This window comes from Salvelinus sp. IW2-2015, linkage group LG12, assembly GCF_002910315.2.
Source record: "Salvelinus sp. IW2-2015 linkage group LG12, ASM291031v2, whole genome shotgun sequence".
Taxonomy (NCBI): Eukaryota; Metazoa; Chordata; class Actinopteri; order Salmoniformes; family Salmonidae; genus Salvelinus; species Salvelinus sp. IW2-2015.
This window is the reverse complement of record NC_036852.1, coordinates 447,774-460,428: the sequence shown is the minus strand read 5'-3', so window position 1 is coordinate 460,428 and position 12,655 is coordinate 447,774. Positions and strand designations below refer to the sequence as shown.

Here is a 12,655-nt window from a genome sequence, read left to right as displayed (position 1 = left end):
GTCCTATCGGCTGGCCATCTTTCCACCTGCTACCCTACCCCGGTCAACGCCGGCACCCTCCCAGAACCCGCCAAAGCCCCCACCTTCTCCTTTACCCAAATCCGATAGCTGAAATGTCTTGAAAGAGCTCAAAATCTGGACCCTACAAATCAGCCGGCTAGACAATCTGGACCCTCTCTTTCTAAAATTATTCTGCCGAAATTGTTGCAACGCCCTAGTACCTAGCACTGTCAACCTCTTTTCGTACGTCTGAGATTCCAAAGATTGGAAAGCTGTCAGCAGTCATCCCCTCTTCAAAGCGGGAGAACTCTAGATCCAACTACTACAGACCTATATCTACCTACCCTGTACCTTTCTAAGGTTCGATAGCCAAGTTACAAGACAGATTACCGACTTTCGATCCACTGACCTTCTCCCGCTATGCAACATCGGTTCAAAGAGCTGGTCATGGTGCATCCTCAGCCACGCCAATGGTCTAAACGAATATCATAAACGCCATGGATTATAAAGACATTACTGTGCAGCCGTATTCCATCGACCTGCAAGGCTTTCCATCTGCAATGCACCAATCATTTCTTATGGTAAACTCGACAGCCTTGGTTTCAAAATGATTGCCCCTTGCACCCGGATTTACAACTACTTCTCTGATAGATTCAGTGTGTCAAATCGGAGCCTGCTGGTGATCTCTTGATTACACTCTATGCAGAATGACACCATTCTGAGTATACTTCTGGCCCCTCTTTGGACACTGTGTTACTACAACCTCCCAGATGAGCTTTCAATGCATTAACAACTCTCCTTCAGTGGCCAAACTGCTCTTAAACGCAAGGTAAATAAATGCATGCGTTTCAACCGACACGCCGCACCCGCTTCCCGCCCGTACACATCACTACTCTGACGGCTCTGACTTAGAAACTGCCAAGCTACAAATATCTGAGGTGTCTGGTTAGACTTAAACTCTCCTTCACAGACTCACATAAGCATCTCAATCCAAAATTAAATCTAGAATTGGCTTCCTATATCGAACAATAGCAGTCCTTCACTCATGCTGCCAGACATACCCATAAAACTGACCATTTCCTACCGATCCTCGACTTCGGTGATGTCATCTATAATTGCCTCCAGACACTCTACTCACAACTGGGATCATCTATCACAGTGCATCCGTTTTGTCACAAAGCCTCATACAATCCACACATTGCGACCGTCGCTCTTGGTTGGCCCTCGCTTCATACTCGTCGCCAAAACCCACTGCTGCAGGTTATCTTACAAGTCCTGCTAGCTAAAGCCCACCCTATTAGCTCACTGGCACCATAGCAAGCACGCCAGTCGTAGCACGCGCTCACAGCAGGGGTAATTCACTGGCACCCCCAAGCCAAATCCTCCTTTGGTCTCTTTCGTCCCATTCTCTGCTGCAATGAATGAACGAACTGCAAAAAATACTCTGAATCTGGAAGACTCATATCTTCTCACTCCGCTTAAGCACCAGCCCCCCCCCCCCCCTTGGTTTCCCCCCCCCCAGAGCAGCTCACAGATCACGCCATCCTGACATAGCCCATCTGTTAAACAGCCATCTATCTACCTACCTTTCATCCCATACAGTATTTATTGATTTAATCTCTCTTGCACCCAGTATCTCTACTGCACATTCATTTCTGTACATCACCATTCCAGTGTTTTAATTGCGTTATGAATTACTTCGACCATGGCCTATGTATTGCATTAACTCCTTATGCTTTATCTAATTTTCCGCGATGCATACAAAGCCTCCCCACCCTGCCTTCGCAATCTGACCATGATCCATTTGTGCCAGCTATAGGCAGAAACTAAAACAGGAAAAACGCCCGTGCTCAGTGTATATACAAACGCTGTCGACCAATCGTCATTCCAACGCTTCAAGATTGTCTTTGATCACTATGGACTGGGATATGTTCCTGGAAATAGCCCTCCCGACAACTAACATTGATGTACTACGCTGACTCGGTGAGCGAGTTATTAGCAAGGCATCAAGATGTCGACACTGTGACTATTAAAACCTTTCCTAATCAAAACCTATGGATTGATGGCAGCATTTATGACAAAACTGAAAAGCGCGAACACCGCCTTTAATCATTTAAGCGACTGGAAAACATGACCGATATACAACGTAGAGAAATGCTTATTGAAATTCTCAATTATAGTGGATTTATCAAGTGGTGACAGTGTTTCCTAGCCTCAGAGCAGTGGGCAGCTGGGAGGAGGTGCTCTTATTCTCCATGGACTTTACAGTGTCCCAGAACTTTTTTGAGTTAGTACTACAGGATGCAAATTTCTGTTTGAAAAAGCTAGCCTTAGCTTTCCTAACTGCCTGTGTATATTTGTTCCTAACTTCCCTGAAAAGTTGCATATCACGGGGGCTATTCAATGCTAATGCAGAACGCCACAGGATGTTTTTGTGCTGGTCAAGGGCAGACAGGTCTGGAGTGAACCAAGGACTATATCTGTTCCTAGTTTTACATTTTTTTTATGGGGCATGCTTATTTAAGATGGTGAGGAAGGCACTTTTAAAGAATAGCCAGGCATCATCTACTGACGGGATGAGTTTAATGTCATTCCAGGATACCCCGGCCAGGTCGATTAAAAAGGCCTGCTCGCAGAAGTGTTTAAGGGAGCGGTTGACAGTGATGAGGTGTGGTCGTTTGGTCGCAGACCCATTACGGATGCAGGCAATGAGGCAGTGATCGCTGAGATCTTGATTGAAAACAGCAGAGATGTATTTGGAGGGCGAGTTAGTTAGGATGACATCTATGAGGGTGCCCGTGTTTACGGATTTGGAGTTGTACCTGGTAGGTTCATTGATCATTTGTGTGAGATTGAGGGCATCAAGCTTGGATTGTAGGATGGTCGGGGTGTTAAGCATGTTCCAGTTTAGGTCACCTAGTAGCATGAGCTCAGAAGATAGATGGGGGGCAATCAATTCACATATGGTATCAAGGGCACAGCTGGGGGCAGAGGGTGGTCTATAGCAAGCGGCAACAGTGAGAGACTTGTTTCTGGAAAGGTGAATTTTTAGAAGTAGAAGCTCGAATTGTTTGGGTACAGACGTAGGTAGTAATACAGAACTCTGCAGGCTATCTTTGCAGTAGATTGCAACACCGCCCCCGTTGGCAGTTCTATCTTGGCGGGAAATGTTATAGTTAGACACGGCTAAGACATCCGAGTTAGCAGAGTGTGCTAAAGCAGTGAGTAAAAAAAAGGGAGTAGGCTTCTAATGTTAACATGGATGAAACCAAGGCTTTTACAGTTACAGAAGTCAACAAATGAGAGCACCTGGGGAGTAGAAGTGGAGCTAGGCACTGCAGGACCTGGATTAACCTCTACATCACCAGAGGAACAGAGGAGAAGTAGGATAAGGGTACGGCTAAATGCTATAAGAACTGGCCGTCTAGCACCTTATTTGCATGGGTTATTGATCAGAATAAACAATCAAAGGGGCAAACAATTCACACAATGTAACAATGAATGTGCAAGAATTGTTCGGAGACTGTGGGCTTATTCAGGACAGATTTTGGCGAGAGTGAGCCATCTCGCTAAGCTTGTTCCTCTCTGCTGAACCTAGCGAGCAAAATAGCGCCCCTTTGTCCTACTATATGTAGCCCATTTATCTGATACTGTCTGGCCAGAAAAAGTATGACATGCCATACTCCTTTTGTCCAGACAGCATCAGATACATGGTCTACACATACAGAGACAGAGGGGCGCTGTTTCGCTCGCTCGGATGCTTTATCTGAGATTGATGCGTCTTTCTGTCGGAGCACGTCTCGGTCAAATAAATTATCAATATTTTATTTAGACGGGCAAGGAGGTACAATAGTGCGGACCAGGCCCCCTAGGTCCCGTCCATAACGCCTGCCCTGCTTTATGCACAAATATTGATATAATAACCATCATATCAAAGTAAACTTGGAGTCGTGATAATATGTTGTGTGGTACTCCCACCATGACTCGGGAAAGCATGCAGTTTATTAGGCTACAGATGAAATAAATGATGATGAACTTCACAGGGTGGTGAAAGTGCAAGGTGTGGAGTTTGATGCTCCTTTCAAATACATATTGACGGTCTTATTCTGGTGACAAGATGATTGATGCTTTGCGGCCGTTTGACAAATAAAAATAATCATCACACTTATCCATAATAATGTCATAATGTAGATAGTTTACCTCCACTGTAGCTGTTGGCTAGAGCGCATGTGTCAAGACCAGAGTCGGCACATTTACTATATAATACAACAGTCTATATAACACAACAGTCTATATAACGCAACAGTCTATATATGTCACTTTCAATGCCAATAGGGTTAGGACTACGTATTTATACCCTAACCATAATGTGTTACCCTGGATACATTGATACTCTGCTACATGTATGAAATGTCTGCTTTTCCAGATCTTTATCTTAAAGTGGGAGGTGAGCTGGTGTTGAAACCAGACAAGTCCACAGTGCCTGACTCCATCACAAGCATCGTATGGAAGCATGGGAAGTACAAGGTGGCAGAGTGGGACAATGATTTTGGTGGTCTGGACATCTATGGTGCCTTCAAAGAGCGTACAACCCTGGACCAGACTACTGGAGAGCTGAGAATCAGTGGATTGATTGTATATCGGTCATGTTTTCCAGTCGCTTACAATGATTAAAGCGGGTTCGCAGCTTTCAGTTTTGTCATAAATGCTGCCATCAATCCATGTTTCTGATTAGGAAGGTTTTAATAGTCACAGTGGGTACGACATCTCTGATGCACTTGCTAATAACTCGCTCACCGAGTCAGCGTATACATCAATGTTATTGTCTGGGAGGCTATCCGGAAATATCCAGTCCATAGTGATCAAAGCAATCTTTGAAGCGTGGAATCGATTGTCAGACAGCGTTGTATATACCTGAGCACGGGCGTTTCCTGTTTTAGTTTCTGCCTATAGGCTGGAGCAACAAAATGGAGTCATGGTCAATTGCCGAAGGCAGGGTGGGGAGGGCTTTGTATGCATCGCGGAAATTAGATAAGATAAGGAGTTAGGCAATAACATAGGGCCATGGTGGCGAAGTTAATTACAATAAGCAATTAAAACACTGGAATGGTAGATGTAACAGAAATGAATGTGCAGTAGAGATACTGGGGTGCAAAGAGAAGATAAATCAATAAATACTGTATGGGATGAGGTAGGTAGATAGATGGGCTGTTACAGATGGGCTATGTACAGGATGCAGTGATCTGTGAGCTGCTCTGGACAAGGCTGGTGCTTAAGCTGGAGGAGAGATATGAGTCTCCAGATTCAGAGATTTTTGCAGTTCGTTCAGTCATTGCAGCAGAGAACTGGAGGAAAGACGACCAAAGGAGGATGGTTGGGGGTGACCAGTGAGATTACCTGCTGGAGCGCGTGCTACGACTGGGTGCTGCTATGGTGCCAGTGAGCTGAAAGAGGTGGGGCTTTACTAGCAGGACTTGTAGATAACCTGCAGCAGTGGGTTTTGGCGACGAGTATGAAGCGAGGGCCAACCAAAGAGAGCGTACAGGTTCGCAATGTGGGTTGTATGGGCTTTGGTGACAAAACGGATGGCACTGTGATAGATGCATCCCAGTTGTGAGTAGAGTGTGGAGGCAATTTTATAGATGACATCACGAGTCGAGGACGGTAGGATGGTCAGTTTTATGAGGGTATGTCTGGCAGCATGAGTGAAGGATGCATTGTTGCGATATAGGAAGCCAATTCTAGATTTAATTTTGGATTGGAGATGCTAATGTGAGTCTGGAAGGAGAGTTTACAGTCTAACCAGACACCTAGATATTTGTAGCTTGTCCAGTATTCTAAGTCAGAGCCGTCCAGAGTAGTGATGCTGGACGGGCGAGCAGGGTGCGGGCAGTGATCGGATTGAAAGCATGCATTTATTTACTTGCGTTTAAGAGCAGTTGGTGGCCACTGAAGGAGAGTTGTTAATGCATTGAAGCTCATCTGAGTTGTAGTAACACAGTGTCCAAAGAGGGCCAGAAGTATACAGAATGGTGTCATTCTGCATAGAGTGTATCAGAGATCACCAGCAGGCCCTCCGATTTGACACACTGAATCTATCAGAGAAGTAGTTGGTAAACCGGTGAAGGCAATCATTTTGAAACCAAGGCTGTCGAGTTTCGACCATAAGAATGTGGTGATTGACAGAGTTGAAAGCCTTGCCAGGTCGATGGAATACGGCTGCACAGTAATGTCTTTTATCCATGGCGTTTATGATATCGTTTAGGACCTTGAGCGTGGCTGAGGTGCACCCATGACCAGCTCTGAAACATTGCATAGCGGAGAAGGTCAGTGGATTCGAAAGGTCGGTAATCTGTTTGTAACTTGGCTTCGAAGACCTTAGAAAGACAGGGTAGGATAGATATAGGTCTGTAGTAGTTGGGTCTAGAGTGTCTCCCCTTTGAAGAGGGGATGACTGCGCAGCTTTCCAATCTTTGGGAATCTCAGACGTACGAAAGAGAGGTTGACAGGCTAGTAATAGGGGTTGCAACAATTTCGCAGATAATTTTAGAAAGAGAGGGTCCAGATTGTCTAGCCGGCTGATTTGTAGGGTCCAGACTTTTGCAGCTCTTTCAGACATCAGCTATCTGGATTTGGGTAAAGGAGAATGGTGGGGGCTTTGGCGGGTTCTGTGGAGGGTGCCCGGCGTTGACCGGGGTAGGGGTAGCCAGGTGGAAAGCATGGCCAGCCGTAGGAAATGCTTATTGAATTCTCAATATATAGTGGTTTATCAAGTGGTGACAGGTTTCCTAGCCTCAGAGCAGTGGGCAGCTGGGAGGAGGTGTCTTATTCTCCATGGACTTTACAGTGTCCCAGAACTTTTTTGAGTGTACTACAGGATGCATTTCTGTTTGAAAAGCTAGCCTTAGCTTTCCTAACTGCCTGTGTAATTTGTTTCCTAACTTCCCTGAAAAGTTGCATATCACGGGGGCTGTTCCCATGCTATGCAGTACGCCACAGGAGTTTTTGTGCTGGTCAAGGCAGACAGGTCTGGAGTGAACCAAGGACTATATCTGTTCCTAGTTTTACATTTTTTTTATGGGGCATGCTTATTTAAGATGGGAGGAAGCACTTTAAGAATAGCCAGCATTCATTTACTGACGGGATGAGTTTATGTCATTCCAGGATTATCCCCGCCAGGTCGATTAAAAAGGCCTGCTCGCAGAAGTGTTTAAGAGAGCGTTGACAGTGATGAGGTGTGTCGTTGTCGCAGACCCATTCGGATGCAGGCAATAGGCAGTGATCGCTGGAATCTTGATTGAAAACAGCAGAGATGTATTTGGAGGGCGAGTTAGTTAGATGACATCTATGAGGGTGCCCGTGTTTACGGATTTGGAGGTTGTACCTGGAGTCATTGATCATTTGTGTGACGATTGAGGGCATCAAGCTTGGATGTAGGATGGTCGGGTGGTTAAGCATGTTCCAGTTTAGGTCACCTTAGTAGCATGAGCTCAGAAGATAGATGGGGGCAATCAATTCACATATGGTATCAAGGGCACAAGCTGGGCAGAGGGTGGTCTATAGCAAGCGGCAACATGAGAGACTTGTTTCTGGAAGTGTGAATTTTTAGAAGTAGAAGCTCGAATGTTTGGTACAGACGTAGTAGTAATACAGAACTCTGCAGGCTATCTTTGCAGTAGATTGCAACACCGCCCCGGTTGGCAGTTCTATTTGGCGGGAAATGTTTAGTAGACACGGCTAGACATCCGAGTTAGCAGAGTGTGCTAAAGCAGTGAGTTAAAAAAAAGAGTAGGCTTCTAATGTTACATGGTGAAACCAAGGCTTTACAGTTACAGAAGTCAACAAATGAGAGCACCTGGGGAGTTAGAAGTGGAGCTAGGCCACTGAGGACCTGGATTAACCTCTACATCACCAGAGGAACAGAGGAGAAGTAGGATAAGGTACGGTAAATGCTATAAGAACTGGCCGTCTAGCACTTATTTGCATGGGTTATTGATCAGAATAAACAATCCAAAGGGCAAACAATTCACCAATGTAACAATGAATGTGCAAGAATTGTTCGGCGATGTGCTTATTCAGGACAGATTTTGGCGAGATGAGCCATCTCGCTAAGCTTGTTCCTCTCTGCTGAAACCTAGCGAGCAAAATAGGCCCCTTTGTCCTACTTATATGTAGCCCATTTATCTGATACTGGTCTGGCCAGAAAAAGTATGACATGCCATACTCCTTTTGTCCAGACAGCATCATACATGGTCTACAATACAGAGACAGAGGGGCGTGTTTCGCTCGCTCGGATGGCTTTATCTGAGATTGATGCGTCTTTCTTCGGAGCAGTCTCGGTCAAATTATTCAATATTTTATTTAGCGGGCACAGGAGGTACAAATAGTGCGGACCAGGCCCCCTAGTCCCGTCCATACGCCTGCCCTGCTTTATGCACAAATATTGATATAATAACCATCATATCAAGTAAACTTGGAGTCGTGATAATATGTTTGTGGTACTCCCACCATGACTTCGGGAAGCATGCAGTTTATTAGGCTACGATGAATAAATGATGATGAACTTCACAGGGTGGTGAAAGTGCAAGTGTGGAGTTTGGATGCTCCTTTCAAAAACATATTGACGGTCTTATTCTGGTGACAAGATGATGATGCTTTGCGGCCGTTGACAAATAAAAATAATCATCACACTTATCCATAATAATGCATAATGTAGATAGTTTACCTCCCCTGTAGCTGTTGGCTAGACGGCATGTGTCAAGACCAGAGTCGGCACATTTACTATATAATACACAGTCTATATAACACAACAGTCTATATAACGCAACAGTCATATTATGTCACTTTCAATGCCAAGTAGAGGTTTAGACTACGTATTTATACACCTAACCATAATTGTTTACCCTGGATACATTGATACTCTGCTACATGTATGAAATGTCTGCTTTTCCAGATCTTTATCTTAAGTGGGAGGTGAGCTGGTGTGTTGAAACCAGCAAGTCCACAGTGCCTGGACTCCTCACAAGCATCAGTATGGAAGCATGGGAAGTACAAGGTGGCAGAGTGGCAATGATTTTGTGTGTCCTGGACAATATGGTGCCTTCAAAGAGCGTACAAGCCTGGACCAGACTACTGGAGAGCTGAGATCAGTGGATTGAAGAAAACAGACAGTGGAGTTTATTCTGTGGAGTTCAACAGCAAACTGTGTCAAGGAGCATATAAACTAACTGTTATCAGTAAGTTTTCTGTGTGTGTTTCTGTGTGGTGTGGGTGTGTGTGTTGTTGTGTGTGTGTGGTGTGTGATGTGTGTGTGTGTGTGGTGTCATATGTGTGTGTGTGTGTGTGTGTGTGGCTGTGCGTGGGCGTGCGGCGTCGTGCTGCGTGGCGCTGCGTGGTGCGTGCGTGTGTGGTCATGTGAAACAGCCAGCTTTTCAGTGCCTCACAAGCATTTCCCTAATTATCCTAGTTTCTTTCCTCTATTTACAGGCAGTCCCCAACCCCATCACTTCTTCCTTGTAACCCAGACAAAACCTCCTGCACTTCTGAGCCTGTGAAGTGACACCACTTGGTGCTGAACCAGTCACCTACAGCTGGAAAGGGAGAGGCGTGGAGTTGTAGACAAAACAGCTGATTTCTCTAAGGCGACACTGGCAAATCAACACAGTTACAATACATCTGCAAGCTGAAGAACCTGTAGTGGGAAGCAGGAGCCAGTGGCAGATGATTTGGTTCAGGTGAGTGGACACTCATAAGTGTTTACAGTCTTATGTAATTGAATGTCAGTAATGCCTGCTAGTGTTGTAGACATTTTGAGTGCTGCCACTATGTAGAAAACAGACATTGGAGTTTATTCTGTGGAGTTCAACAGCAAACTGCTTGACAAGACATATACGCTATCTGTTATCAGTAAGTGTTTCAGTGTATGTGTGGTGTCTGTCATTTAGAACAGCAGGTTATGTATTGCAGTGCCTCACAACATTTCCCAAACATTTCCTCTGATACATGTTTGAAATGTCTGCTTTTCCAGAGTATCTTTTATCATGAAGGGGAGGTTGAGCTACTGTTTGACGCCGGACAAGTCCACACTGGCCTGACTCCATCACAAGCATCTATGGAAGCATGGGAAGACAAGTGTGGCAGAGTGGACAATGATTTTGTGGTCTGGAAATCTATGCTGCCTTCAAAGAGCGTACAACCTGGACCAGACTTACTGGAGAGCTTGAGAATCAGTGGATTGATGACAACGAGACAGTGTGGAGTTTATTCTGTGGAGTTCACAGCAAACTGGACAGACATATATAACTCTCGTTATCAGTAAGTGTTTCTGTGGTGTTGTTTTGGTGTGGTGTGGTGTGGTGTTGGTGTGATGTGTGTGTGTGTGTGTGTGTGTGTGTGTGTGTGTGTGCTGTGTGTGTGTGTGTGTTGCGTGCGTGCGTGCGTGCGTGTGCGTTGCGTGCGTCGTGCGTGCGTGCGTGGCTTGCGTGCGTGCGTGCAGTGCGTGCGTGCGTGTTGCGTGTGTGGTCATTGGAACAGCAGTTTATTCAGTGCCTCACAAGCATTTCCCTATTATTCCTGTTTCTTTCCTCTATTTACAGAGCATCCCCAACCCACAATCACCTTCCTGTTAACCCAACAAAACCTCCTGCACTCTGACCTGTGAAGGTGACACCTGATGCTGAACCAGTACCTACAGCTGGAAAGTGGGAGAGGGGGGTGGGAGGTCTTAGACAAAACAGCTGAATCTCTAAGAGCAACACTGGCAAATCACCAAAGTTACAAGTACATCTGCAAGCTGAAGAACTCTGTTAGTGGGGAATCAGTGACCCAGTTGGAGAAGGTGTTGGTCCAGGTGAGTGGACACTATAAGTGTGTTCAGTCTTAGATTATTATGTCAGTAACTGTGCTGTTGTAGGAATTTTGAGGCTGCACTATTTGAAACAGACATTGGGATTATATCTGTGGAGTTCAACAGCAAACTGCTTGACAGACATATAACTAGCTGTTTATCAGTAAGTGTTTCAGGTGTGTGGTGTCATTCGAAACGAGCGGTTATGTATTGCAGTGCTCACAAGCTTTTCCAAATATTCCTCTCTGATACACTGTATGAATGTCTGCTTTTCCAGAGTATTCTTTATCATGAGTGAGGTGAGCTCGTGTTCGGACCGGACAAGTTCCACCAGTGCCGACTCCCATCACAACCATCCTGATGGAAGCATGAAGTACAAGGTTGCCAGAGTGGACAATGATTATTGGTCTGGTTCTGGACATTCTATGCTGCCTTCAAGAGCGAACACCGTGGACCAGACTACTTGGAGAGCTGAGAATCAGTGATTTGATGACAACAGGACAGTGGAGTTTATTCTTGTTAGGAGTTCAACAGGCAAACTGCTTGACAAGCATATAAACTATCTGTTGTAAGTGTTTTCTGTTGATGTGTGTTTCTGGTGTGTGTGTTTCGTGGTGGTTGTGTGTGGTGTGTTAGTGTGTGATGTTGTGTGTTGTGTGGTGTTGGGGTGTGGTGTGTGTGTTGTGTGTGTGTGTGTGCGTGTGCGTGCTGGTGGTGCGTGCGGTGCGTGTGTGTGTTCAATGGTTAAACAGCAGGTTATTCGTGCCTCACAAGCATTTATCTCCTTATTCCTGTTTCTTTCTCTATTTACAGAGGCAGTCCCCAAACCCACAATCACCTCTTCTGTAACCAGACACCAAACCTCCTGCACTCTGACCTGTGAGGTGACACCACTGATGCTGACCATCACCTACAGCTGGGAAGTGGAGAGGGGCGTGGAGGTCTTAGACAGAAACAGCTGATTTTCTCTCAAGAGAACACTGGCAAATCAAACAGCGGTCACATTACATGCGCAAGCTAGAAGAAACCCTGCTGAGAGAGGGGAAACAGCGAGCCACTTCAAGATTGTTTGCCTTCAGGGTGACTGGGACACTCATAAGGTGTTTATGGTTTATGGTAGTTGATATGTCAGTTATGCTGCTAGTGTTGTAGGACATTTCTGGAATGCTGCACTATTAGTGAAACGACATTGGAGTTTATTCTGTGAGATTCACAGCAACTGCTTGGACAGACATGACAGCTATCTGTTATCAGATAAGTGTTTCGTGATATGGTGGTTCATTTTAGAAACAGCAGGTTATTGTATTGCAGTGCCTCGACAAGCATTGTTCCCAACTATTCCTCGTCTGGATATCAAGTATTAATTGTTCTGCTTTTCCAGAGTATCTTTATTCATGAAGTGAGAGGTGAGTCCTGTGACGCCGGGACAAGTAGCAGTGCCTGACGTCCATCACAAGATCCTATGGAAGCATGGAAGAAACAAAGCGTGGCAGATGGGACAATTGATTTTGGTCTGGATCTATGGCATGCCTTCAAAGGCGTACAACCTGGACCAGACTACTGGAGAGCTTGAGATCAGTGGATTGATTGACAACGACAGTGGAGTTATTCGTGTGGAGTTCAACAGCAAACTGCTAGACAAGAACAATATATAACGATCTGTTATCAGTAAGGTCGTGTGGTGTCTGTGTTGGTGTGTGTGTGTGGTGTGTGTGTGTGTGGTGTGTGTGGTGTTAGCGTGTCGTCGCCGTGCGTGCGTTGGTGCGTGCGTGCGTGCGTGCGTGCGTGCGTGCGTGTGTCATGTCGAAA

The 12,655-nt window shown here is 45.5% G+C and overlaps 1 protein-coding gene across 7 annotated transcripts in view; it reads left to right on the top strand.

Moving 5' to 3' along the window:
• The window catches only part of LOC111970835 (CD48 antigen-like), a 176,847-nt gene that overhangs the window by 159,238 nt on the left and 4,954 nt on the right, over positions 1–12,655 (top strand). For 2 of the 7 annotated variants that reach the window (XM_070445893.1, XM_070445894.1), the window contains exons 2-3: positions 4,427–4,635; positions 9,831–9,906. The exons of 4 other annotated variants lie outside the window; for them this stretch is intronic. In XM_070445893.1, coding sequence (XP_070301994.1) covers positions 4,427–4,635; positions 9,831–9,906 — 285 coding nt within the window. Of the gene's footprint in view, positions 1–4,426; positions 4,636–9,160; positions 9,237–9,830; positions 9,907–12,655 lie in introns of all 7 variants that reach the window. One more of the 7 variants, XM_070445892.1, reaches the window with a different exon arrangement.